This window comes from Eleutherodactylus coqui, chromosome 6, assembly GCF_035609145.1.
Source record: "Eleutherodactylus coqui strain aEleCoq1 chromosome 6, aEleCoq1.hap1, whole genome shotgun sequence".
NCBI classification, from domain to species: Eukaryota; Metazoa; Chordata; class Amphibia; order Anura; family Eleutherodactylidae; genus Eleutherodactylus; species Eleutherodactylus coqui.
In genome coordinates, this window is record NC_089842.1 from 87,003,888 (window position 1) to 87,031,749 (window position 27,862).

At 45.3% G+C, this 27,862-nt stretch overlaps 1 protein-coding gene across 1 annotated transcript; it reads left to right on the forward strand.

Moving 5' to 3' along the window:
• Positions 1–227: 227 nt before the first annotated feature.
• LOC136632323 (guanylate-binding protein 1-like) lies at positions 228–27,862 on the forward strand. The gene is made up of 11 exons (XM_066607111.1): positions 228–345; positions 2,685–2,900; positions 3,351–3,478; positions 6,908–7,017; positions 8,159–8,346; positions 10,472–10,708; positions 11,731–12,014; positions 14,863–15,075; positions 17,549–17,651; positions 24,987–25,180; positions 27,052–27,862. The coding sequence occupies exons 2-11, from the start codon at positions 2,711–2,713 to the stop codon at positions 27,181–27,183; spliced, it is 1,779 nt and encodes a 592-aa protein (XP_066463208.1). The 5' UTR covers positions 228–345; positions 2,685–2,710; the 3' UTR covers positions 27,184–27,862.

Below are 27,862 nucleotides of genomic sequence, written 5' to 3' on the forward strand. Positions count from 1 at the left end.
AGGAGGTCTGATGTGTCTGTATTCTGCTTATTGTAAACTGCAGATTACACAACATGAATTGGTAGGCAGGACAAACTCAGCTACACTACCTCGTTCTATTTTATATATCTGGCAATGACTCAGCTTTGCTACAGCCTGTAAATTTCCATTGTTTGACATTAACTAGCTTTAGAGGCCGAGCAGTTACTAAATAGTTACTAGACATGATGACGGTCTTGTGGAGTTTACATCTTTAAGAAATCTCCTTTCACTTTTGGTTCCTGCAGCTACAGTATATCTGTCCTGAAGCAGGATACAATCAGAGAAACACGTCCGAGAGGACAAGACAGAACCCATCTGTAGCAGGTGAGTTACTGTATGCCTGCCTTTATTATTGAGGAGAGGGATGCTTGTAGGCTGGAGAGGGGTGCAGGAAAAAATGGGGAGGTGGAAGTGCAGCGAGCAGGAGAGAGAAACTAAGGGGTGTAGTCTAGTTACAGCAGATAAAGCTTATTCATATGTAACAAACATTCTCTCCTGCTTGTGTTTAGTGAATGGTAGCTTTCATTCATTGCAGACATTGTACATCTGTTCTGGTCATGGTCATTATAGCACAGGTATCGGAGTCCTGTCTTGTAAAGGCCCTTTTACATGGACCCACAAATCGTTCAGATTCCCAGGAGCAGCGAGAATCTTAATGATTCCCGTTCAGTGTAAAAGCCATAACAACAATCTTCACTGGGATGACCTGTTGGGCATCTATGTCCGACAGGTCGTCACATGTAAAAGAAAAACCCTAACTGCCGTGCAGCGGTGTGATCATCACATAACCTGGTTGGATTTATACCCTCTACAGTGTGAACAATAAAGGCTCCTTCACACTGGTGATCACGATATAGCCGTGGGAAAATCATGACAACATCGTAGTTTTGTTCATGAGATGTCTGAACGTCAGCGATACTTTTTCTTGCCAAAGCATCGCAGCGGCTTGCCATTGTCTCCCGATAGACAATAGGAGTTTCTAATGTTAAAAACGTATTGCACAAAAATCACTTGTTTGTGCATTGCAATGGGATAAAACAAAGTCTCCATAGGGAAACATGGTCGATTAAAAAAAAGCAGAATGCAGAACGATAAGACAATTCTCGCAACATCGCACAAGTGAAAACATTGCAGATGTGAATGAAACCATTGAAAAGCATGCGTTTCGTAATTCTGCGTTTTCACTCACTCTTGCATCGCTCAAAAAACGTGCAATTTTCTTGCAAGTGTGAATGCACCCTAAAGGTAACCTCTCTAACTCCTACCGACTCCCATGTACACATACAGCCATGAGAAAGAGAAATAGTGTAAGCGCCTCTTGTGTAGGAATAGGATATAATTTGGGGAACGCATAGGGTAAGTATTGCCCTCACCTACTGCTGTTGTGTAGTATGTTGAGCTTTTTTAAAATGTTCATGTTTGATTGTCTGTTTTTTTGTAAACAGCTGAAAGTTTGTAAATTTTGCAAATAAACCTAATTTGCAAAGGGAGGTTGAATCATTTTAATTGCAGCTGTATATTTAAATATTTATTGCCAAGCTCTTCAATATAATCCTCTTGTTGGTAGTTCCCTTTCATTAACAGAACTTCCATTAACCCTTTCCAATCCAATTTGTATCCTGGTTTTCGTAGGCGGCTTACTCTTTGTCTGCCGTTATACAACGGCGCTATCTGCTGGCTAAAGCCAGTACGGCATGAGGTATAATAGGCAATATACAGTAAGAGAACCCCAACGGACGTCTTCCAACATCAGAGCTGTACAGCCCTAAATTATAATGTCTTCAGACGTCAGACAGTGGATGGGAAAGGGTTAATGAAGGGGAAATACTAACATTAGAATTATAGTGAAGAGCTCGGCAGCAGTTCTTTCAATACACATTACCTGACGAAGGATCCTGTCTGGGTCTGAAGTGTGCAGTTATTTGTATATATGAAATAAAGAAATATAATTGGTTATTCTCCTTCTACACCCATTCCTTGAAGTATATGTACGGAGATAGTCAGAAGATGCCAACTGTGTTGTACAGATGGCACCCACCTGCAACAGCTGCAATCAGAGAAAACCTCTTAGATACCACAGTGGAGGGGTTTCCCTCCCACTTGTCTGCCCCTCCATAATGCAGTCATGGGTTGCTGTGTGGCTGTTACAGGAGCTTAACAATAGCTGCCATCAGGGGCATAACTAAAGGCTCAGGGGCCCTGATGCAAAAGGTGAGCTGCCCCCCCCCCCCCTCTGTATCTGTATCCGTACCCATACCTAAACCATGCTGCACAGAGTCATAACTTGAAGCTTCTGGGCCCCAATGCAAAATCTGTAACAAGGCCCCCAACTATAATGCTTTATTCATAGTACTGGGCTCCCTATATGGAGAAAAGAGGCCCGGGTGCAACTGCATCCCCTGCACCCTCTATTGTTAAGCCCCTGGCTGCCATGGCTGCCAACTTGCTTCTTTTTTTACATCTGGCAATAAGTTAATGCTGAAATTACAGTACACTGAAATACAGAAATATTGCAGTGTATTATGCAAGCAATTGCATAGTAAAGTCCTCTAGTTGGACCAGAAAAAAACTTTAAAAATAAATTTTTAAAAAATATATATTAAAATGCTAATGCAAATATTGAGTCGCTAATACCTCATTACTGTCCTTTATCTCTTCTTCAGTCCCTACTGTATACAACACCATCAAAATGCCTGCAGCATTGTCAATGCTGCTACCAGTGTGCCTTATAGAAAATGATGGGAGTAATCTAGTGGTCAATGAAGAAGCCAAGAAACTTCTCGCAGGAATCTCTGAACCAGTGATTGTTGTGGCCATTGTAGGGAAATATAGGACAGGAAAATCATTTCTGATGAACAGACTGGCTGGAAGCAATAGCGGTGAGTAACCTCTTGGCTGGGCTGAAATGCAGTACCACACATAGCCTGTGGCGAAGAGTGGTGCTGATTCTGAAAAAAAGCAACCATATTCTTCTAACCTTAGACATCCCATTCAATGTATATCCTAATATGCAGAACGATTTTCTCATATCTTTTTAACCAGTTGCCTTCCATCCTTTAGACTAGAGCATAGCAGCAGGTTATCAACCTCACGTAGCCCTCCTTCTTTATCTATATATGCTCTGGATGGTCAAGGATAGTCCTATAGACATTACTGGACTCCTACAGAGCCTGTAAAATGTAAATAGGAAGTTGGGTAATGCATGATAACCATATTTCTATACACATTGTTCAGATGAGGGTGACTAGCACTACTCCAGCTGCATTATGGGAGAAAATCACTTAAGACAATAATTGTCACTTCCTTTTCCATCCATTTAATTTTTTTAGGCTTCCCTCTGGGATCCAGTATCCAATCCAAGACTAAAGGCATCTGGATGTGGTGTGTTCCTCACCCTCAGAAACCCGGCCATGTTCTGGTTCTTCTGGACACAGAGGGACTAGGCGATGTAGAGAAGGTGAGATCCAGATTCTACTTGCTTACTGCAGGCGACTATCAGTTCGGTCCATTTGGCCATATTGCAACATGAAATGGTAATATTTTTTGCAGCTGACAGAGTATTCTGGGAGTTAGGGCTGCTGCACGCAAACTGGTGGGATTCCGCATGCAGGATCCAGCAGCGGAATCCGACCCTGTGCCTGGCCGGTGACCCCGCGTACCTGTCTGGAATCTTCTTAATCTGTATTATGGATGGTCTGGCTGGTGCACATGTGCAGTACGGATTTTACTGCGCTGTCGCTAGGCAATGGCGCAGATTCCGCAACCTTTCCGCAATGATGATTGCAGAAGGGCTTTTATTGACTTCAATGGAAGCCATCTGAATGGAATCCGCCTAAAAATAGAGCATGCCGCGATTTCCCCCCCGCAAGTGGAAAATCGAACTGATATCCGCTCGTGTGCAGGAAAAATCACTTTCCATTGCATACTATGGCAGGTATTTACTGTGAAATCCGGAGGTGGAAACCCGCCCCAGAGTCCACAATGCTAATCTGCCTGTGTGCAGGCGGCCTCATGGTTTCAGAGCTGAATCTTTTTTAACATCTATCTACTCTCAAAATGTAAGAATTTGTCTGAGCTCACACGGCCGTAAGCGTAAAACATTGTGGGTGTCTCGCAGCATTTTACAGCATTTTTACAGCTGTAGAGCCGGCTGTGACCACATGAACACCTGTTTCATTTTTTTGTTTACATTTCCCGAGCTGTCGCTTATGCATAGAGAACAATGGGCTCTATCTTACGGATATACGCGGGAAATAGAACATGCTTTGTTCTTTTTTGCACTTGCTTATTACGTAATTCGGACACGCTAATGTGATCGGAACTTCATACGGCAATGTAATTGATTGCTTGCCAGTTACCGTTTATCACCCTGCCATAAAGAGCCCTCATAATACGGGGTAAACATACAGTCGTGTCAACCTGGCCTAGGGGTGATTTCACATCTATGCCCAGGGTTCTGCGTTCCTGCAGGAAAGGGGAATCCCCACGACTGAATAGTTCCATCTCTGTATGGAACCGCACAGAGCCGGACGGACCCCGTTGACTATAATGGGGTCTGTCCGCTTTCCACCCAGCTGCCCGACTTTTAGGCAAAAGAAAAAAATACTGCAGCAGATCTTGTATTGTGAGCTAGATCTGTGATGGAACCCCCGGACGGAGTTTCCGACGCAGGTGCGAAACCGGGCCAACTGTGGTTCACTTTAGCTCTCCACAAATATTATTGCATGTGAACAGCAGTAACAGGTGCAGCAGTAAACTTGTCCACAGGCCTTGTTCACAATTTGGAAGGTGACTTAGGGTCGTTCTACATGGAACGATTATCGTCGGGGTAATTGTTGTATCATGCGAAACTGTACGGTAATCATTGAGTTTACACACAGCCACTGATTGTGTAACAAATGATAATTCATTCACTTCATGCAGGTGTAACGACCTGAGGATAATCTACCTGTGTAAACAAGCAATTGCTCATCTATGAATGACTGCCTGTTTACTCTGAACGGAGGCGGACTGTTGGAAGAGATCTTTGGCGCGCTCCGGCTCCTTTCAGTGAGCAATTGTTGCGCCTGTATGAAAGAACAGGAGAGGTGAGTGTTGCGATGACTGTCAGGTATTTAAGCTTCGTCCTGTGTATAAGGACCCTTATCGCTTTTTAAAGGCGGAGAGATAGTGACTGGTAAAGACTTGAGGGGAAGGAGCTGCACTCCGCGCACAGCACCTCGTCTAGTTCCTTCACTGCGCTGGTCAGCTTCCTGGAGGCTACTTATGGCTAAGCTTTATCCAGACCACAAATCGAGACACTTTGTTCTCTGGAGCAACTAGAACGGAGCTCCCTGCTCACCCATAACAGCTTCTGCCTCTTCTTTTCTTATGTGTCATGGTGTTCCCCTAGGCGCCGCTCCTCAGTCCACACACACCGCTCCCTTTCCTGCATGTTGGAGAAGAAGCCTCCTAAACCCCTGTGGCAGAGCATTGGCATCATGATGAGTGGCGCTGCTGAGAGACATTGCCATGACAATGCCAACCCTACTCCGGTCCTGTGGCTTGGGAATGTTGCCCACTGACCTCCAGAACAGCGCTACTCTGCAACTGTGCAGTGCAAGGCCAACAAACACAGGGGCAAATGGTGGGGCACATAAGGAGGGAACATGTGCTCATAAAGGCGGACAGCAAAATAATGGGAGGCGTGCATTTATAGGGGTTTCCACAATTAGAAAAAGTCATGGCTGATTCCTTCCAAAAACAGCACCACACCTGCACACAGGGTTCTATCTGCTATTTCAGCTCAACTCTATAAACTTCAATGGAGCTGACCTGCAATTCCAGACATGACCCATGGACAGGTGTATTGCTGTTTTTGGAATAAAGCAGGCATGATTTCTAACCCTCGACAACCCCTTCAAAGGGAATGTACCACCCCATTAGTACCCTCTCTGAGTCAAAGAAGCTGGATGAGGCGCTGTTAGATGGGATCGTTACACCATAGCGGTGATGTAACTTTCTTATTACATGGAGGGGATACCATAGTCACTGTAGAATTCTCTCCCTAACAAAATCTACAGAGTCAAGGAGTAGAAGATCATTTTTTTCAGAAAAATAAAGTCCCTTGGACACGCTGGGAGTAACAACATACCATACATGCCATAAAGGCAGAGTATGTGGCTGCGAGGGAGACCGTCCGGTGGTCCCATTCTATTGCTTACTGGGTGGTAAGAACAAACAAGGGGCGCACAATTGGCAGTAGGGGAATACCAGGTTCTAATATCTTGGGTGGTCTATTGTGACTTATGCTATGGGACCCCCTCTCTTTGTAGAGCAGTAGCTGCCCCAACACTGACTCTATACGGGCATACAGACATCATAGAGCAATGACTCCCTGCTTGCTTCTCCCTATCATGTACTAAAGTGATGGGGACTAGCAAGCAGCCAATCTCACTATTGTTATACATGGATGCTCATTCTTCTGCATGGCCGGTATGCAGTACTACATATACTGGGCAGCAACTGGTTAATTTATATCCATATTCTGTAGTGTTGACCACAGGAAAGTATCCCGGCACCACTCTCCTATGGAAGCTGTCTGAAAGAAAATCTGTCTTTACTGCTCATAGCAACCAATCACAGCGCAGCTTTCATTTCTTACACTGCTGAGGTAACATGAAAGCTGCGCTATGATTGGTTGCTATTTCTTACACTGCTGAGGTAAAATGAAAGCTGATATGTGGTTGGTTACAATGGGCAACAAAGACAGATGTCCTTTTAGTCAGTTTCTATAGGAGTGAGGTGCCGACATACATGGGGGCCACCCTGTACTTACTGCTGTATTCTATATTCCAGGCTGAGAAATCTTCTGCACATATTATTCTGAATCCTTTCTTTACCACAGGGAGACAGCAAGAATGACACGTGGATCTTCTCCTTGACGGTTCTACTAAGCAGTGCTCTGGTCTTTAATAGCATGGGGACCATCGATCAGCAAGCAATAGAGCAACTACAGTATCTTTTACAAATGGGAAAAGGTTTGATGCTTTGAATGGTGATCTAGTCGAAGGGATTCTGGGGGACCGCTGTGACACCTATATGTGATGAGGGGGAATTGGTGTAGACAGAGGCAACGGACTATCCGACCTGTCACAAATGCCCTTACCTATCATATACAAGATTATCACAAATGATTTTCCAGATGTGAAAGCCCCATAACTTTTATTTAATGATCCTCAGATATATTTAATATGAATGGAAGCAGAAACTCAGGACGTTTTGTTGCTCAACATCAAAAATGTTTTCCACATCATAGGTGATCAATGTGACTCCCTTTGTCAGTAGACGCACATGGAGCCTGTAGTCACGTTCCTGCCATACACGTTGCAGTGTATCACCACTGACTGATGCAATGGCAAAGATTCTTTAATCCATAGGCTTGCATCTTGGCAGCACATTTGCCTCAATCCACTACCCACGAGTCCCTATTAGCTATGATAATCTCTTATATAACAGGCCTGTTGCATGGCTGCGCTAACCTCTGTCAGTGTGCACACTTATTACTGGTGTAGAGGACATCTCACTTACAGTATGTCGCTTGGACTGAGAATCTTTGCTGTCCAGATGTTCCTCGTAGATGGTCTCTATTTGCTTCATCCAGTAACACGAGGTTCTATTGCCGCATAACTTACAGTGGCTGTCCTTCCAGTAGATCGCTGCGCCCCCACAACAGGCTCTCTGCAGTGTTCCAGTGTCTTTTTCTCTCATATGCTGGCCTTCCCAAAATCCTGGGCTGCGTTCCGTTTAGTTGTCTCTCTTCACTGTCCTGCAGACTATGGAGTCTCTGGAGCTGCCTTTCAGCAGCATCCCTAGCTGTTAGCAACACACTCTGCTCTCCGCTCTCCTCGTGGCTCAACTTCTACAGAAAAGTCTCATAGAGCATGCTCAGTAGTATATAACCAAATTTTGTCGCAATTTTTGGTGCATGCAGTGAATTTGGCGCAAATTGTGAATTTGGCGCAAATCTCCATCCATTGCCAAGGCAACCATTTAACCCTGTCAGGCTAGCCTCTTACAACTGGAGAACCGCAGTCAGGTGGGTACTTGATATAAACATGGCAACCTACAATATTTCCTTACAAAGATCATCTTACAGCTACGTAACGGAACTGACAGAAGTCATAAAGCTGAAGTCCTCTGATGCCAAAGATGAGACTGCGGAATACAAGAAGTATTTTCCATCCTTCACCTGGTGCGTCCGAGACTTCACCCTCGTACTGGAGAGGGATGGCAAGGAAATCACAGAAGATGAATATCTAAGGATGAGTCTAGAACTCAAACCAGGTAAACACTATTATACTTAGCAAGAGGACAGTCAAGGTAGTGCTGACATACAGACACAAGGGTCGTGTAGCTTATAGAAGGGTTTACCAGGTTGGGTAGGTATTTCCATATCAGCCTTCATATATGCTCACAGACTGATGGTGGCCACAAGTTGCAAAATTATACATGTAGCATTTCCAAACATAAAGCTCATATTTTGGAATGCAAAATCCAACAACCTTGTTATATTGACAGATCTTATATTGACTCAGTTGCAGACCTACAGATGTAGCAAAGTTTAACTTGCCACTTAATGCATTAAATAAACTGTGGCATAGTACTTTTTTCGCCTTTCAATGGCTTTTGATGTGTTAAAAGGAACCTGTCACATCTGATAAGCACCATAAACGAAGTTATGGTGCTCATACGATGCAACGTGGAATCTAGGGGTGTACTTTTTATACTTACCCCACTGGAAGTTGGTGCTCGGTCTGTAAGGGCTCAGTCAGACGAGCGGTGATCACTGTGTATTTCCGTGCAGTAAAACGCGGGCGAAAATCTGCATGACCACGTCCATTGCTATGCATATATTCTGTCTTTGGCAGGTGCAGATTTTTGGCCGCACCTGGGGTGCGTTTTTCCCTGTGGGAATGCGCATGAACTGAGTGCTCCTTCAGATGAGTATATGCGCAATTGCGCATGCCTCAGCGTAATTTGCGATATAAATTAGGTAGATTTGTGTGTGTATCAGCACATTTTAGTGTACTTCTTGCACATGGAACACTACCATGCCCAAATTTAAAAGGCTATTTAGCCTAATGAGCTCCAGATGTGTTCTTTTTTTGTCACTGGCTAGCACAGCGTATTGAGCATTTGCTCGCACATTGACTGTGCATTTGCGCACCTGCCATAGACTTCTATGGGGACCTTTGGCGGGCAAATGCGCAGAAAAATAGAGCAGGTTCAGTTTTTTTCTACACAAGAGCTGGATAAGTATAAAAAGTTAACCCCTGGACTCCACATTCCCTGTCCTATTATCACCATAAGGGCTGTTTCACACGAGCGTATATTGGCCGCCGTTTTCACCGCCTGACGATATATGCTACGATCTAATACATTGGATTCCAATGCATTAGATCACATGGCGTGAAAGCGCCCAGCCGGGCCAATATAGTGCTGTGCGCTTTTACACTGGGCCGGAAAGATAGTCCTGGTACTATCTTTCCGGCCGGAATACATCGGCCGCTGCATCGGAGAAGGGAGGTGGGAGGGAGTTTAGCAGCGTGACTGCTAAACTCCTTCCCCCTTTTCTCTTCCTCTCGTCTCCCCTTCGGCTGTGGACAAGGGGAGGAGGCGGGAGCTTATCTCCATCCTCTCTCTGCCCCCTCCCATTGTAAACAGCAGGAGGGGAGGAAGGAGGGGGTGAGCCGGCCAGGAGGAGGGAAGCCGGAGACAGCTTAGCTGTCTCCCTACGCCCAATGGCATTGCAGCCTCGGCATATATGCACCAAGGCTGTGCTGTCTGAACGGGCACACAAATGTTTGCTTTGTGTGCCTATTTACGCGTTTCGTCATTCACTCACTGGCAGTGTTTACACTGAACAATTATCATACAATTTCAAACAATCCAGCGATAAACTGAACGATATGCTTCCGAGTAAAAGGGCCCTTAGTTTATGGTGATTATAAGATGTGGTTCCCTTTAATACAACAAAAATCATTGAAAACATTTGAAAAGACAAACAAGTTCTACACCACAGTTCATTGAAGATGACTTGTTGCAGTAAGTTATTAGGGTTGGCTTAAGTTTTGCTACAACCATAGACTAGATCTATAGCCTATTAACAGAACCATAAAGCCCTTCACCAGGACACGGGTTCTGTTAATCGTATAACAATCTGGTATATTCTATTAGGACTCTTTGACACGTGCTACAAAATCTCGCTACAAAACGCATGAATGTGAAGCCCTTGGTTTCCAATGGGTTCTTTCAGGCAATGAAACATCTCTCATGTGGAAGAACCCAGTGGAAACCATGGGCTTCACATTCATGCATTTTGTAGCCTGTGTGAAGCAGGGCTAATCAGAGGTCATTCATGTCTGTAATACTGATATTTAATGATAAGAGATTCTATTTTACAATGCAGGAGAAAATTTTCAAAACTTCAATCTCCCCCGTGAATGCATCCGAAACTTTTTCCACTCTCACAAATGCTTTGTATTCGACCGTCCAACCTCCACGAAAAATCTACATCATCTGGATGAGTTAAAGGAGAGTGAACTAGAAGAGGAGTTTGTGGAACAAGCAGCAAGATTCTACGACCATGTAATGAAGAGCTGCAATGTTAAAATGCTGACGGGTGAAATTCCAGTCACTGGGAAAAGTAAGTGATGCCACAAAGTACAGTCATTGAAATGTTATCTAATATATTAATATATATAATTAATAATTATATATTCTATAGGGCAGTGTTTCACAACCTTTTCAGTCTTGGGGCACTCCTGGGAAAATATTTTTACCATGGGCACCCCTATCGAAAAGGGTGTGTGGTCAAAGGCATGGCTAGGGCGCAACTTATCACAACATATGATTTTATCTCCGAAATTCTGGGCACCCAGCATCTCTAGTGAGTGCAGCGCCACTGGCCTCTTTCACATCAGCTGACCAACGGCAGTGCGCTCACTAAAAGCCATCAGGTGCCCCGTCAAGGAGGCACCGGGAGCGCGAAGAGTTCAGGGGTGAGAGGAAGCTTGATATTTTCTGAAATCGGCACAGATTGTGCATATTTCTATGATTTGGGGAGGCCAAGTACCCTCCGCTGCAACCACTTCCACCCCAATAACGACGTATACTCCCTTTTTAGCTAAAAGTGGCCACAGCAGTCAATTTATTAAAACAAACTAACATCAAAGTGTTATCACATATCCAAGGGGGAGTCCTTGGAGCCACAAAAACCTGGTGCAAAACTGTAACAGTCAATGGAACACTGCCCCCAACCGTACCAACAGGCTCAGGGGCACCACAAGCCGCCCTGCGGTGGCTACTACCTCTGTAACTTATGGACGGAGGGGATACTGTCTCACCCCCACTAGCCAAGTCACACCACACCAGATACCATACAAATTAAACCAGAGAGGGAGTCTTGGCAGGTGAAACCGTGCCCACCCAACTGCCCCCTTAACCAATGTACAACTCCAAGGACCCTCCACCCGCCAACAGCTGCCATGACAATAAACATTCCCCTTCTACCCCTACCCTATTACAGATTTTGCAATCTATTTTGAAATCTATTACAGATTTTGCATTAGGGCCCAAGAGTTTCAAGTGACGTCTCTGCTGTGACACATCTCCACATGGCACTTTACAGCAGGAGGTCTATATTAATGCTTTGTTTCTCCTCTTTAGTGTTGGGTAATCTTACATCTCTGTATGTGGACACTATTCAGAGCGGATCGATTCCATGTATGGAGAATGCAGTTCTGGCTCTGACGGAGATTGAAAACACAAGAGCTTTGCAAGATGCACTGTCCAATTATGAATGTGGGATGAACAGACATGTCCCAAGCTTCCCAACATTGACTGAGCAAGAGTTCTTGAACATGCACACAAAATGTTTAAGTGGGGCCATTAAAGTCTTCATGAGTCATTCACTCAATGATAAGGATCAGAAATATCTAGAGGAACTGAAGGTAAGATATCCTGCCTTTATGTAAACTTAGGCCACGGTCACACAGGGCGGATTCCCGACGGAAATGTCGCGGTTTGGCCGCAGCAAAGGCTTTGAAGCGGCCCAGCCGCTCGCTCTTCTGCTGCGGCCAGCGCTCCCATAGAGGAGAGTGCGGCCGCAGCGGAAAAAAAAAAAATAGACATGCTGTGTTCGGCAATTACACGCCGCAGCAGCAGCTTCTGCCGGCTTAGCGACAGCGGATTTGCCGTCCCGTGTGGACGAGATTTCTGAGAAATCTCTTCCACATGGCTGGCTAATCCCGGGATTAGCGGTCGCATGCGGATTTGCCGCGGCGAAATTCCACACGGAATTTCCACGGCAGATCAGCCCAATGTGAACCCAGCCTTAAAGGGGCTTTCCAGCCAAAAACAATTAGTACTCACCCACTGATCACTACAGTGGGGCATTTGGTCACCCATCTCCTCTAGCTGCACTACCACGACTAAAGGTTTGAACAGAGTAGTTGACAAACATGCTCTCTATGCTCCCTTCAAAGTCTATGCTGGAAACAGCCAATAATTCGAATAGGCCACCAAGAAATTCCAGTTAATTTCCATGAATAGTCCCCCAACTATGTGCTGATCATCCATGCCAGGAAACCCCCAGGTGAAGCAGCAAGTTAGTGTTACTCTCTCCTGATGCACTGCATCATGGGTCTTCTATAAGAAGTTTCACTTTTTCTAACAGTGTTCATTTTTGGCTTACATAGTGCGGTCCCAAACTGGGACAACCAGTCATTTACATTCAGTTGCCATAACAGTGCCAAAGCAGATAACTACTTGAACTGGTTTCCAGACAGCAGTGAAACTGTACAATGCAGTTGGGTACTAGTTCCTGCTCTGAGATGGACATTTTCATCATGGTGATTTCAGGTGGTGTCAGTGCACCCAGGAGAATATTGGCAGGAGCAAGGCAGTATAATACAGACCTACTCCCATTGTAACTGCTGGGAAATAAGATAACTCTGATCCTGGGAGTTTAACCCCTTAGATGTCATGGTCACCTCATCACCAGAGGCAGGGCCTAATAGAATTCTTGTCTGCGTTAGAATTCCTGCTGAGGTATTGCACTGTATTATACAAGCAATCAGAAGATTGTATGATCAAGTCCCAGAGTGGGATTTAAAAAAATTAATAAGGCATTTAAAGAAGAGAAAAAAAGGGACAAACACCAAAAAAACCCTTTCTCATTAAAAATGCTTTTTGATGTAAAAAAAATGCAAGAAAAAAGTACAAATACAGAGGCAACATTCACCTTCAGAAAAAGCATAGCACATTATGTCTTAACATACAGAAGAATATCTGTATATCTGCTATATTTGCATAGTGTGACCACCCATTCATTTTGTAGACTACACAAATGGCATGCAAACGTTTGACACATTGCAACTGTCACCGCGTCTGTAACGACTCCAGCTAAACAATGCAAGAATTACTATTTTTATTTATCTTCACAAAAAAGTAATATGTACCCTAAAATCGAACCCATAAAAATGTCAGCTCAGTTCTCAAAAAACAAGCCCTTACACAACTCCATCATCTGGAAAAAGTTACGGCTCTTAGAATATGGGAACACAAATACAAACATCCATGCAGTCATAGAGACTGTTACATGCTGAGATCACAGCTGCACCCCCTTCATACCTTCATCATCAAGTCTCAAATGAACAAACTACTGATTTCTGAGTAGTGTACCCACTAGTGATGAGCGAATATACTCGCTAAGGGCAATTGCTCGGGCGAACATTGCCCTTAGCGAGTACCTGCCCTCTCGAGACAAAAGGTTCGGGTGCCGGCGGCGGGCAGGGAGCTGCGGGGGAGAGGGGGAACAACGGAGGGGAGATCTCTCTCTCCCTCTCTCCCCCCTTTCCCCCCTGCTGACTGCCGCTACTCACCGCTCCCCCGCACCGGCACCCGAACCTTCTGTCTCGAGCGGGCAGGTACTCGCTAAGGGCAATGCTCGCTCGAGCAATTGCCCTTAGCGAGTATACTTGCTCATCTCTAGTACCCACATTTGTGCCTGTTGTAATACATATTCTGTAAAAAAACAAGGAGGGAGCTGTGAATACAGTTGAGAGTCAAATCACAAGTGAATTAAGTAGTCAGATGTACCATAATCATTTATTTTGAATAGTGAGAGATCCGCAAATTAAGCTGCCCATAGAGATGCATTAGTGTCCGCAGGACAGTAAAAAGCTTGTGGATGTGACTTTTTTATGGCGTGCGGATCGCTTGTGCGGGAAGAAATCGCAGCATGCTCCATTGTCCTGTGGATCCCGCAGGGACAGCTTCCATTGAAGTCAACGGAAGCTGTGCCATCTGCGGCACAGCCACAGCTGTCACTATAGATGTGCCGTGGATCCGCGGAAAGCAGGAGATTCAAAAACACAGCACTGCGCGTGCGCCAGGCGCATTGGCCCGACGCTCCCGGATGCATCCGCCATGCTGAAGAAAGAGATCCAGCCGGTAGAGAGGAGATCCACGCTTCATCCGGAGAGCTAGGAAACTGTCTTTTAATGCCCATGGCCGCTGGCATGCACGGATTCCGCTGTGGGATTCAGCAGTGGAATCCATGCGTGCAAGTGGACATGAGGCCGTACATACAGGTGCCCATTTACGGTAGATTTTTGCTGTGGGTAGCACACACTTTTTCCTGCCAACTGCTGTTCAAGTACATGTGAGACCCAGCAATTAGCGGTAAAATGTGTGCACTACCTGCAGCCACGATGAACCATGTACAGGCAACCAAAAGGGTTATTTGCCTTACACAATCCTATCCCAGCTGTAATTAATTTTCTTGTTTACTTACAGAATCAGATTCACAAGAAAAAGGAAGAATTTATGAAAATAAATGACTATAAATCAAGAGAGGTATGCAAGGATCTTCTCCAGAACCTTACCCTGACCATACAGAATGGGCTCATGCTGGGGCGTTACTCCAGGTGTGGGGGACACAAGCTTTTCATCATGGATAAGCTACAGTTCCTGGAGAGATATAACAGGATGCCAGGGAAAGGAGTCAAGGTAACTACAAAACTGTCAGGATCTCAGACAAGGGGATTGGGTTTTGATAGAATGTTTGGTGTTCAACTCAATGCTATTCCTTAAAACTGAAGAACTTCTTTGAGAAACATCATTGTGATTTGTTATAGCCCATTCATTTATTGGGACCAATTCCAAAACTGATGCTCTCTATAGGACTGTTTAGTGACCATGCCTCTTGAAGGATCTACAAGTCTATGTAGATCATAAAGTTCAGTGGTGTTAGGCAGGATGCTGGGAGTAAGGACACAAACTAGGCCTTGGCAGTCAATATGGTCTAAATATTGAGAAAGAAGTTTGCCAAGTGGGCATACAAGATTCACCAGTAAAAGGGCCAAGTTTAATTTTGAAAATCGTCTTTCCCCCACAGTATACAAATCCAACCATTAGTGGTTTAATTCACATTTCTCCTGCAACAGACGCCATGTAACATGCTAAGGCCACTAGAACCACAGCAGTTCCTTCTGAAAACTCTTCACTCAAGATACATTCCTAAGTCAAAGAATCATAGAATGGTAGAGTTCAAATAATGGGTGCGAGATAACAGATAAAATGGTAAAGATAGAAATGAACTTACTTCACGGAGGCGTCCTTGTACTGAGGCCCCCGGTCCCAGAAAACGTAGCAAATTACCGTCAGTAGCAGAAATGGTGGTTCCAATATTTATTAGGTAGTAGACGCGTTTCGGCCTTACAACAGTTTGGCCTTCATCAAGTACATAAATAATATACAAAACATACAGTATTTATATAGTATTGTTAGAATAGTTAAAGTAATTACCTCCCCATGTAGTGAATAGACGTGGTTTCCAGGTCTTGGCTAGTCACATGGGGACGCAAATCACACGCTGTGATGACGCCGCAACCTTGCAATGGATGTTGGGATAGGCTCACATGGGAGCGTTACGTCGCGTGATGACGCGGCGAGCTCCCAGTGTATCGCATGGGGGCGTCATGTCGCGTAGTGACGCGGTGGACTTGCAGTGTGTCATGTGATAGAGTCACATGACCTTTTGACGTGTGTTGATGGGGAGGTGGGACAGAAAGCCTCAATGTAATGATGCGGCGGTAACATGATGCATCACCTGATAACAAATAGTCGTAGGAGACATACATACATGGGATGTGGTCACGTGAAGGATGGTCGCATAACTTGGTGGTGCATAATAATATATGAAGTCCACCGTATAATAGCGGGGTAGTCCCATGTTGTCTAAAGTAATGTGATTAAGTGGCATATAAACAATGTCTTACATGGTCAAGCTACATAGTTATGTAGTAATCGCATAATGAGAGGTATAAGTCATGTGTAATACATATGAATACACCAAATGGTAATATGATGATTGCAAGTGAAGTAAGTTCATTTCTATCTTCACCATTTCATCTGTTATCTCGCACCCATTATTTGAGCGCTGAGGACTTTTTTCTTCTCTCCTTGTTTGTATTTACTCCACCATATCCATGATTGGAGCTTCCTCAAGCTGCTCTGCAGTGCACTAGTTGCCTGTATCAATTTGGGCACAACCACCACCCGCCAGATTAAGAAGTATCTATCCATAATTTCATCGCAAGCCTTAAATGACGTCTTTTGGATATCTGAACAAGTGAGCGCCACCTATCAAATACTCAGAATGGTAGAGTTGGACGGGACATCTAGGGTCATCGGGTCCAACCCCCTGCTCAGTGCAGGATTCACTAAATCATCCCAGACAGATATTTGTCCAGCCTTTGTTTGAACACTTCTATTGAAGGAGAACTCACCACCTCCCGTGGTAACCTGTTCCACTCATTGATCACCCTCACTGTCTGAGAGTTTTTTCTAATATCTAATCTGTGTCTCCTCCCTTTCAGTTTCATCCCATTAATTCTAGTCTTCCCTTGTATAATTGAGAATAGGGCTGTTCCCTTTGCAGTGTGACAGCCCTTTAGATATTTGTAGACCGCTATTAAGTCTCCTCTCAGTGGAGGAAGGGTCCTGAGTGTTAACTTCTCCCAACCCAGCTTGACTTGATTGACAGGTCTTTCCTTATTTGCATATAGGGGGAGACCTGTCAATCAAGCCAGGTGGGGAGAAGTCAGAGGGGAGCCGCCTAGCAGTCACTTTTCCCCATTCCCATCTCTTTTTGAAACATAGGGATCCATTAATGTACTACTACATAATCTCTTACTACATTTGGTGCACCTTGTATGCCACTTGCTGATATCTGTGGCAGGAAGTACCTGTGGCCTTTGGTGCTTTAGTGATTGTAATTGCAGGAGTTATTGTTGGTCTCGGGCAAGAAAGTGAAACTATAATTTAATTTAAATTTTCTTAATGGCAGACAATTGTCATAGAGGTCAAAGTTCTGGGATTTCTAAAGAATAAATTCTTAGGATTGTCCCCAGGACACACATTGTATAATGGGCAAATTAGTAACATACATGTTTTATGTTTTACTTTTCCCAATTTGAAGTCTCTAGAGGTACTGGAAGATTTCATACGTGAAAATCAGAGCATTGAAGCTGCCATCCTCGCAGCAGAGGAGAAGATCACTCAGGCCGAAAATCAGCTAGCAGGTATAGTGGGAACTGCGTGGAATACATATAATTCAATATTTGCCAATTGTGTCTGAACATCTGCGAGATTCCTGGAAAAGGGGGAGCAATGCTGGACTCTCAAAACAGCTGGCAAATCTCCCGAGCACCCTTGATACTCACCTCCCTCCTGTTCCATGCCTCCTTACACTTTGGGGTGCTGCCATAGATGGCGCTGAAATTCGAGTGAGCAGATGCAATGCAATGTATCTGTTTATGTACATATATGAGGTGCTTTAGGGCTTATTCAAAGGAGCGTATATAGGCCGCCGTTTTCACGGCCGGCGGATATACGCTACCATCTGAGCTGTCTTCCACCTTCCCTCCTCCTCACCGTCTCCCTGCCTCTCTCCTCCCCTCCGGCTGTTTGCAATGGGAGGGGACGGAGCTAAGCTCCCGCCCCCTCCCCGCTTCTTGTCCACAGCCAGCAATGAGAGGGGGTGGAGCTTAGCTCCACCCCCTCCCATTGCAAACAGTCGGAGGGGAGGAGAGAGGCAGAGAGCTGGTGAGGGAGAGGGAAGGGGGAAGACAGCTCAGATGGTAGCGTATATCGACCGGCCGTGAAAACGACGGCCTATATAGGCTTCTGCAAATAAACCCTTAGGCCTCATGTCCACGGGGAAAATCAGGCCCGCTACAGATTCTCCATGGAGAATCCGCAGCGGGTCCCTCCTGCCCTGCGGACATGAGCGCTGAAATTAGAATAAACTCACCTGCTGCAGGCCGTGCGTGTCTTCCCTTCTTCGCGGCCAGATCTTCTTTCTTCGGCCCAGCGGATGTGCTTGTCACGCCGGCTGCGTGCCGCTCTGGCGCCAGGCACATCCGCCAGGCCGAAGCAAGAAGATCCGGCCGGGAAGAAGGGAAGACAAGCACGGCCCGCAGCAGGTGAGTATTTTCTGATTTTGGGTCTCCCGCGGATCCGGACGGCTTCCATAGGCATCAATAGAAGCCTGCGGGAGCCGTCCGTGCGGGAGATCCGCACCTAAACGGAGCATGGTCCAGATTTTTTCCTGCACGCGGATCCGCGTCTGCAGGGAAAAATGACATCCGCAGGTATTTAACTACCTGTGGGTCTCTAATGCATCCCTATGGGCGCGGATCCGCGTGCAGAAAAAACACTGCGGATTTTAAATTACAATTTGCAAGTGGACATGAGGCCTTAAGCCATTTTTTTTTAAATCACTTTTATTGACCATCCGCGGGTATTTATCTACCTGCGGGTGGTCAATGCATCCCTATGGGATGCGGATCCGCGGGCAGGAGAAGAGTTAAAATCCGCTGCGGATTTTAATTCTTCTTTTGCCCGTGGACATGAGGCCTTAGGGTGTATGGGGTGCGGTGGGTACTTTGATCAAGTTCTCAAGCATAGTGTAGAATAGGATAAATGGGGCTATACTAGGGAGATATAAAGGTGAAGCTACTGTACAGGGCCACCCTTATTAGGGCAATCGCCCTATTTGTCAAGGGTTGTGTAGAGTGTTATTAGGGCGAGTTCCCTGCCACACATATTTCTACAACTGTGAATGCAGCTTTTTGTTCTTTACATCATTTGCATTTTAAACTTATAATGAGGCTGGCTTTACATGAGCGCATGCTAATTGTGCACACCTCAGTGCAACACATTTGCACTCGGAATGAAGCACTTTTGTGCGGGCGTCTGTGCATTTTACTGTACTTTTTTTGCACATGCAGGGCATGTTCATATTCGTGTGGGACACACCCATGTCCTGATTTAAATGGCTATTTAGCCTAATGAGTCGCAGGTGTGCTCTTTTCTGAGTGGAATTGTGCAGTATTTCGCGCATCCCCTTGCATATTGCACACGCACACTTGAGCATTATGGAGACCTGTGGTGTCCAAATGCGCAGAAAAATAGAGCAGGTCCGTTTTTTACGGGGGGGGGGGGGGGGTTGCAGGTGCTAGAAATGTGAGCCAAAATCGGGGACTAAGAATTAACCCATTGAAATCAATGGGTTCTCTGTGTATTGTGTGCGTAAATACACCCCTGTGAAGCTGCCCTAAAAGTTGTTTTAACCCCTTAGTGACGAAGCCTGTTTGCGCCTTAGTGACGGAGCCAAACTTTGGAAATCTGACATGCGTCGTTCAACGTAGCATAACTCCATAAAGGCTTTACATATCCAAGTGATTCTGACATTGTTTTTTCGCCACATGTTGTACTTCATTTAGGTTGTAAAAAGAGACCGATATAATTTGTGTATATTTATTAAAAGTACCAATATTGGAAAAATTTTGAAAAAATTGTCATTTTTTCACATTTTCAACCGTAATAGCTCAAATATGTCCAAACATACTGTACAAATTTTTGATAAGATATATATTTCCATCTGTTTACTTTATTCTGAATGCACACTTGAAAAACTTTTGTGTTTTTTTTAACCATTTAGAGGACATACAAATTTAACATTACTTTTCAGCATTTTGAGGAACACTTTGCTTTCCTGCACCAAACCAAGTTTGCAAAGGCTCATAAGTGTCAGAATAATAGATACCCCCTCAAATGACCCCATTTTAAAAACTACACCCCTTAGTGTATTCACTGAGCGGTGTCATGAGTATTTTGACCCCACCAGTTTTTTTCAGGAATTAATTCAATTTAGAGGAGAAAAAATAAAATTTCATATTTTTGCAAATATGTCATTTTAAAGACATATTTTTTTCCTATAGAGCCCATGAAAATGAGGATTTACACACCAAAATGGATACCCCCGTTTCTCCCGTGTTCAGAAACATACCCATTGTGGCCCTAATCTTATGTCTGGATGCACAACGGGACCCAAAATGAAAGGAGTAGTCGGTGTCTTTCAGAACATAAATTTTGCTTGAAGGCGTTTTAGGCCCCATAGCACTTTTGTAGAGCTCTTGAGCAGCCAAAACCAAAGAAAGCCCCCACCAGTGACCCCATTTTGAAAACTAGACCCCTTAACAAATTTATCTAGGGGTGTACTGCCCATTTTGACCCCACAGTTTTTGAAAGAATTGAAGCAAAGCAAAAAGAAAAAATTGTGATTTTCATTTTTTTGTCAATTCTGTCATTTTAAAAACAGCTTTTTTTGTACAGCACACACATGAATGAAGACTTGCACCCCAAAATAGATACCCCAGTTTGTCCCGTGTTCAGAAACATACCTATTGTGGCCCTAATCTTTTGTCTGCATGCACAACGGGGCCCAAAATGAAAGGAGTAATCGGTGGCTTTCAGAACAGAAATTTAGCATGAAGGTGATTTAGGCCCCATTGCCTACTTGTAGAGCCCTTGAGCGGCCAAAACGACAGAGAGCCCCCACAAATGACCCCATTTTGAAAACTAGACCCCCTAACGAATTTATCTAGGGGTGTACTGTGTATTGTTACACTAAAATTTTTGAATAAATCTAAGCAAAGCAGTAGGAGAAAAATTACAATTTTCATTATTTCGGCAGTTGTATCAATTTAAAAACAGTTTTTTTTGTACAGCACACATAGGAATGAAGACTTTCACCCCAAAATGGATACCCCCGTTTGTCCCGTGTTCAGAACCATACCCTTTGTGGCCCTAATCTACTTAAAGGACACATGGCTAGGCCTATAATGGATGGAGCACCCGTTGGATTTCAGGGTACAACGGTATAAATTCCAGGCCCCATTGCCCAATTATAGAGCCATTGAGCGTCCAAAACGATAAAACCCCCCCACAAATGACCCCATTTTAAAAACTAGACCCCTTAATGAATTCATCTAGGGGTGTATTGCGTATTTTGACCCCACAGTATTTGAATAAATCTAAGCAAAGCAGAAGGAAAAAATTACGATTTTCATTTTTTTGGCAATTTTGTCAATTTAAAAACATTTTTTTTGTACAGTGTACATAGGAATGAAGACGTTCACCCCCAAATGGATACCCCCGTTTGTCCCGTGTTCAGAAACATACCCATTGTGGCCCTAATCTAGTTACAGGAAACATGGCAAGGCCTGTAATGGAGGGAACATCCGTTGGATTTCAGGGCACAACTGAATAAATTCCAGGCCCCATTGCCCACTTGTACGGAATAAAAATTGACACCTTAAAAAAATATCCCCACACACACACACCCACCCCCCCCCACCCCCCCGCCCTTTTCGGCGTTACCCAAATCTTAGATAAAAGTAATAATGTGAACTGTGTAATATTTCCAAAGACAAGGGTAATTACGGAGGCTGGATGGGTACATGGGGCTATAAAACCAGGTATCCCCCCTCCTCTCATGCTTTTTGGGGGTATTTCGTGACCTCAGTGGCGGGGATGGGGTGTAAAAAGTGGCGCTCTGTGAGTCTCCGTAAGCCTGCTGAGGTGCGGCGGTCTCACACAGAAGGCGCTCAACAAGCTGCTCCTGGAACTGCAGGAAGGCGAGCGTTCCCGGGGCTTCTTGTAAATTGCGTATTACAGGTAGCGGTCTGAATAACGCCGGGCTCACACGGCCGTATGCAGAATCAGCTTGCGGAGGCCCGCAGCGGATCCCAGCTGTGAGCCCGGCTGTGACCCTGCGTACGGCTGCGTAATGTACTGCGCATAACTGCCTACTCACACAGGCGGTCATACGCAGTATATATATATTTTTTTGTTTGTATTTTCCGCACCGTCGCTTAGCGATGACGCGGGTACCCGCAGCCCGTATACAAGGTAGTTGCGTATGGGCTGCGGGTATATCCGCGACCACGGAGCACAATGGGCTCTATGTTGCGGATATCTGCGGTAAAATAGAACATGCTGCGTTCTCTTTTCTGCGAGTGGATTACGCAATTCCGACCCACTAATGTGAGCGAAATTGTGTAATCCAATGCGATTGATCTGCGTATTACCGCGGATCAGAAGCATGCAGAATCCGTAATTCCTATCCGGTCATGTGAGACCGACCTAAGGTAGATCGCTACCTTTTTTTCACGTGACCGGGACCGCCCAACGAGGCCACCCGTCACTGCTCCAGGCTCTCGGCGACCGTTGGTCGCTGGGAGCGAGGAGATTTTAAATTTCCTGTGCTCCCCGACTCCTGCACATGTGTCCGGTGTTTTGCCGGCGGTCGCATGCGCAGAATCAGGGAACGTTCACGGAAGAAGATTGTGTCGGGGCGCAAATACGGAGGCCTCCGGTAAAAAGTTTCATCTCCTCTCACCGATCGCATCGGTGAGGGGAGATGAACCTTCACCTTTTTTTTACTTTTACGTGATCGCCATTATCCATTGGATAACGGCGAACACGTGATCAGGAACCACTCACCGCGGTGAAATCTCGTGAAATCTCCAGGCTCTCGGCTAAGTTTTGTAGCCAGGAGCAGGGAGATTTTAAATTACCATGGCTTTTGCGCATGCACCTGCCATATTGGCGACGGGCGCGTGCGCAGAAGCTGGGGTAAGGTCCGCGGATAAATCCGCGGGCCTTAGGTACGTCATTTCATCCTCCCTCACGGATATGATCCGTGGGGGGAGATGAAACGCAAGTTTTTTAAACTTTTTAAAACTTTTTTTATTTAACTTTTTGCACTTTTTTTTTTTACTTTTTACCCCTTTTTTATTTTTATTTTTTAACTTTTTGCACTTTTTTTTTTACTTTAAATGATCACTGTCATCCATTGGATGACAGTGATCATGTCCCCAGTGACATCCCTCTGCTCTTGGCTACACATGGCAGCCAAGAGCAGAGGGATTTTGAATTTCCCGGGGCTCGAGCCCCTCTGTGCACGCGCCCGATGTCAATCATCGGGCGCGCATGCGCAGACCGGGATTTCGGGTCCCGGGACATCGGGACATCGCAGAGGACCGGGGGTGAGTATTTTCACCTCCCCTCATGGATCCGATCCATGAGGGGAGGTGAAACCTTACTTTTTTTTTACTTTTTCAACTTTTTCGCGATCGCCGCTATCTGATCGATAGCGGCGATCGCGGGCCCGGGGACCGCTCACAGCGGTCCCCGGTAACACCTCCTGGCTCCCGGCTACCTTCAGGAGCCGAGAACCAGGAGATTTTAAATTTGCCGGGGGCTCCCGGGCTTCTGCGCATGCGCGTGACGTCATTGTCTGGCGCGCATGCGCAGAAGGCCGCCGGCGGGTCCGGGAGGACGAGATCTCCGTGGGACACCGCCGACAAGCCGGGTAAGTAATTTCAGCTGCCCTGGTGGAGCCGATCCAGCAGGGCAGCTGAAAAACTAACTTTTTTGACAGTTTTCTTTACTTTTTTGCGATCGGCGCTAGCCATTGGCTAGCGCCGATCGCAATGCCGGGGGGGACTGCCCGCATCCTGGGATGACAGCTCCATGCTGTCGGCTACCTGCGGGCACCGACAGCATGGAGCTGTCACGTCCTCAGGCAAGTGGGCATTAATCCAAAGAGGATGCATAAAACTACGTCCTCTAGGATTTAGGCCCACTTTCTGAGGACGTAGTTTCCCGATGGGGCAGTCGTTAAGGGGTTAAATCTGCCTGATATACAATTTGCCAGATCAGTATATCATTGGAATCTGATACTTAACATTTTATTCAAATGTTTTTCCAATAAAGATAGAGCTTTGGACAGCAGATTCTGGATGTTAGGTAGATTCACTCAATGCATTGCCAAGAATAAAATCCAGAGATTGAAAATCCACACTGCCCGTCAATTTACGTGCACATACCTTTTCACGGTATGGGGATATTTGTTCAAATTTCATATACTTTGCTGCTTTTCCTTACAGAAACCAGCATGAGAAAATCTGCAGGAAAATTTTTCTTTATGTGTAGATAATCTCAAAGTTCCACCTGGATTGCCAAAAACCTTTCCAGACTTTGAATAACTCAAACGGAGACCAGTAACGTCTTCTGTTCAGCAGCATACTGTTTATTTCTGACCTTTGTGCTGGAGAGAATACCATGGTTGATTAGGCTTTTCTGTTCTTTACAAATGGCAGAAATGGATGGAATCCTGCTCCAACAGAGATTTTATTACTCTATTTGGGTAATGGAAGCCTGTAGTTCTGTCCAGCTATTTCTCTGGATGCCACTTTCGGTAATGTAGAGAGAACTTGGGAACAGAGGACTAAACCTGATGTGAACAGGCCCTAAGATGTTGGGTCGCATGTCTGATAATGGTGTGGAGCTAAACCACTGCCTGGTTCCGAAAGGCAACTAACCAAACTTTGAAAGCTTGTCTGGATACGAATGGAAGAAACAGCCTGTAGTAACATAGAACCAGTGTAAAACAGTAAAAGGGAACTATATACAGTGACTCAAAGTACTAGGGAGATTTACACTGAGAAAAGTTGATAAATGCAGAAATCAGTTTGTAATTCTTTTCATTTCATCACATGTTCCAGAGTCCCACAGCCAGGCTATGGAGGCACAAAGGCAGAGGGAATCTGAAGAGCAGAGAAGCAGAGCTCTGCAGCAGGCCCTGGACAAGCAGAGTGCAAGTCACCAACAGCATATAAACTGCATGACAGATATGATGGAGCAGAACAGAAGGAGGGTGATTCAGGATAATATGTCGCTGATAGCTCAGAGACTTCAGGTACAAATAACAAGCATCAGAACTGACTTAGGCCTCCTGCACATGGCAGAGACGGATTCCGCCAGCGGCATCCATGCTTACCTTCTCTGTCGCCGTCTTTTCTGTAATGAGGATGGACCCGGCGGGTCACCATGGCACATGCACAGTACAGATTTTTTTTTTAAATGTTCCTTTGCCGTCGCCAGGTGACAACGCGGAATCAGCAACCTCTTCGCAATGTTCATTGCGGACAGGCTGCGGGTCGGGCAGCTTCTATTGACTTCAATGGAAGCTGTGCATACAGAATCCACATGAAAATGAAGCATGCTACGATTTTTCGCAATTGATTCCCACTTGTGCGTATGAAGCAGCGGATACCCATAGGAAGTAATGGACGGTATTTGCTGCGGATTCGCGGTGCGGACGCCGACTGCAGATTCCACAGCAAATATCCATTCATGGGCAGGAGGCCTTGACATGGTTTCACATCTGTTCCCCGTGTTCCTCTTTCCTTCTCTGTTCGGGGAGTATGGAAGGGGAATCTCCACAAAAAGTTGCAATTTTGATAACATCTTTGTGTGTGGCTTACTGGGAGGGTTTGTGTTCTAAAACTTTTAGACAGATTTGTTAATACTAAAGCCCCAAATTGGGGCAAACATTGGTGCAAATGTATGCCTGCATGCCGCACTTTAGGGCAGTGCAAAAAGTGCCAAATTTAAATTAATTAAAATCTAAATTAATTAAGACTTCAGATCCTAAAATTGATTGAGAGCACAGATCAGGCCTTAAAACTAATCTGTACGGAAGACCGGACCCCTAAATTATAGAGGTATTCCGAGATTTATTTTTAACTGATTACCTATTCCATGCAGAAGTCATCAGTAGTTAATGGATGGGGGTCTGTGGCGTCTCCATCAGCTGATCTTCTGGCCCACTGACAGTGCAGCAAGCTGGACTTGGTAATTAATAGTCAGCGCAGGAAGTGGGAGTGCCACACTGCTCTTAGGCTGGGGTCACATGAGGCATATTCCCGCCGGAAATCCCGCGGTTTGGCAGCAGCCGAAACCGCGAGATTTCCGCCGGGAGGACCTCCGTGGAAAGAGCCGCGGTGGCTTTGAAGCGGCCCGGCCGCTCGCTCTTCCGCTGCGGCCGGCGCTCCCATAGAGGAGAGCACGGCCGCGGCAGAAATAAACAATAAATAGACATGCTGCATCTTCTGAAGCCGCGGCTGCGGTCGCTGCAGCCGCGGCTTCAGCCAGACTTACCGCAGTGGATTGGCTATCCCGTGTGGACGAGATTTCTGAGAAATCTTGTTCACATGGCTGGCTTATCCCGAGATTAGCGGCCGCAGGCGGATTTGCCGCGGCGAAATTCCGCACGGAATTTCCGCGGCAAATCCGCCCTGTGTGAACCCAGCCTTACATTTCCCGCTCCTTTCGTGGTCAGGTCACGTCATTCATTGGTCTTTTTACAGGGGGCGACTGTAATGGCGCTTCAGCTCCTGACGCCCCTCCCAGCAGTAATCATTCCTGTGCTTTCACACAGGAGTGAGAGTCACTCAATTATTGGAGGTGGAGGGGCCAACCACGTCCAATTTCAACCGCCTCCATTCACAGTAAACAGGCAGTTGGTCATAGATGAATGACTGTCGGTTTACACAGGCTGATCGTCATTTGATTTTTATGCCTGCAGAAACCGAACGCGACTGAAATATCGGCTGGATTTGCACTGAGCGATTCTCAATCAGACTCCCGCAGTCCAGCCAGAATCTGAACGATTATTGTTTACAGTAAAAGGCCCCTCAGTCCGCATTGACTTCCACCCTAGGAGGATGTGACTGATTGCTTCAGGCATCACTGTGTGTTTTTAACTTTTCTTATTAATGTTTTCAGGCGCAACAATCTGCATTGAGTTCAACGCATCAACAAACTCTGAATCAACTGCAAAGGACAATAGAGGAATTAAAAATACAGAACAGCCAGAGACATTCGGGCGGCGGTGGAGGGGGATGTATTCTGTGTTAGAGCCGATACTTCTGGATAGTTTACTTGAAAGATCATTACTTCTCATATGTTTCAGAAGAAATTGTGGACCTGTTTAAGACTCATAGAAATCAATGGGCCCTGTAGTAAAACTCAGACAGGAACCACACTTCAGTGGAATGCACATACTAGCAAGACTGACCACCAAATTGACACTTCATGAGAGCAACAAACTTACTACTTTTTTATTAAAATTATTGAATTTCATTATATATATGTACTAGCTTTACATTTCCCTTCACACGGCTCACTGCAGATTGATTTCTACAACGAGTACTGAACTCAGTGCTGTAAAGATCTCTATACCATCAACTCCTTCTAGTGGTGGCCATTGGTAATGCCAGGCTCACAGGAGTGTGTGGTAGAACGCTGCGTGTATAACAGTGTTTTACCGTTGTATGAGCCGGCCTATCGCCATATATGGCAGCGATTGTTGGACTGAGCATGACAGTGTATCTCACATTCATTGTTTATTTATTTATTTATTTTTATTTCCCGCTCTGTTGCTTAGCGACATTGTGTATAAGTACCGCACATACTGTTTTGTAAAGTTGAAAGGCAACACGTTCGGATACGGCATTGAAGAAGTACAGATGGGTTGATGCAATGCAATTTTTGTTAATAAGACAATAATTGAACTAAATGATATAAAATAAATGAT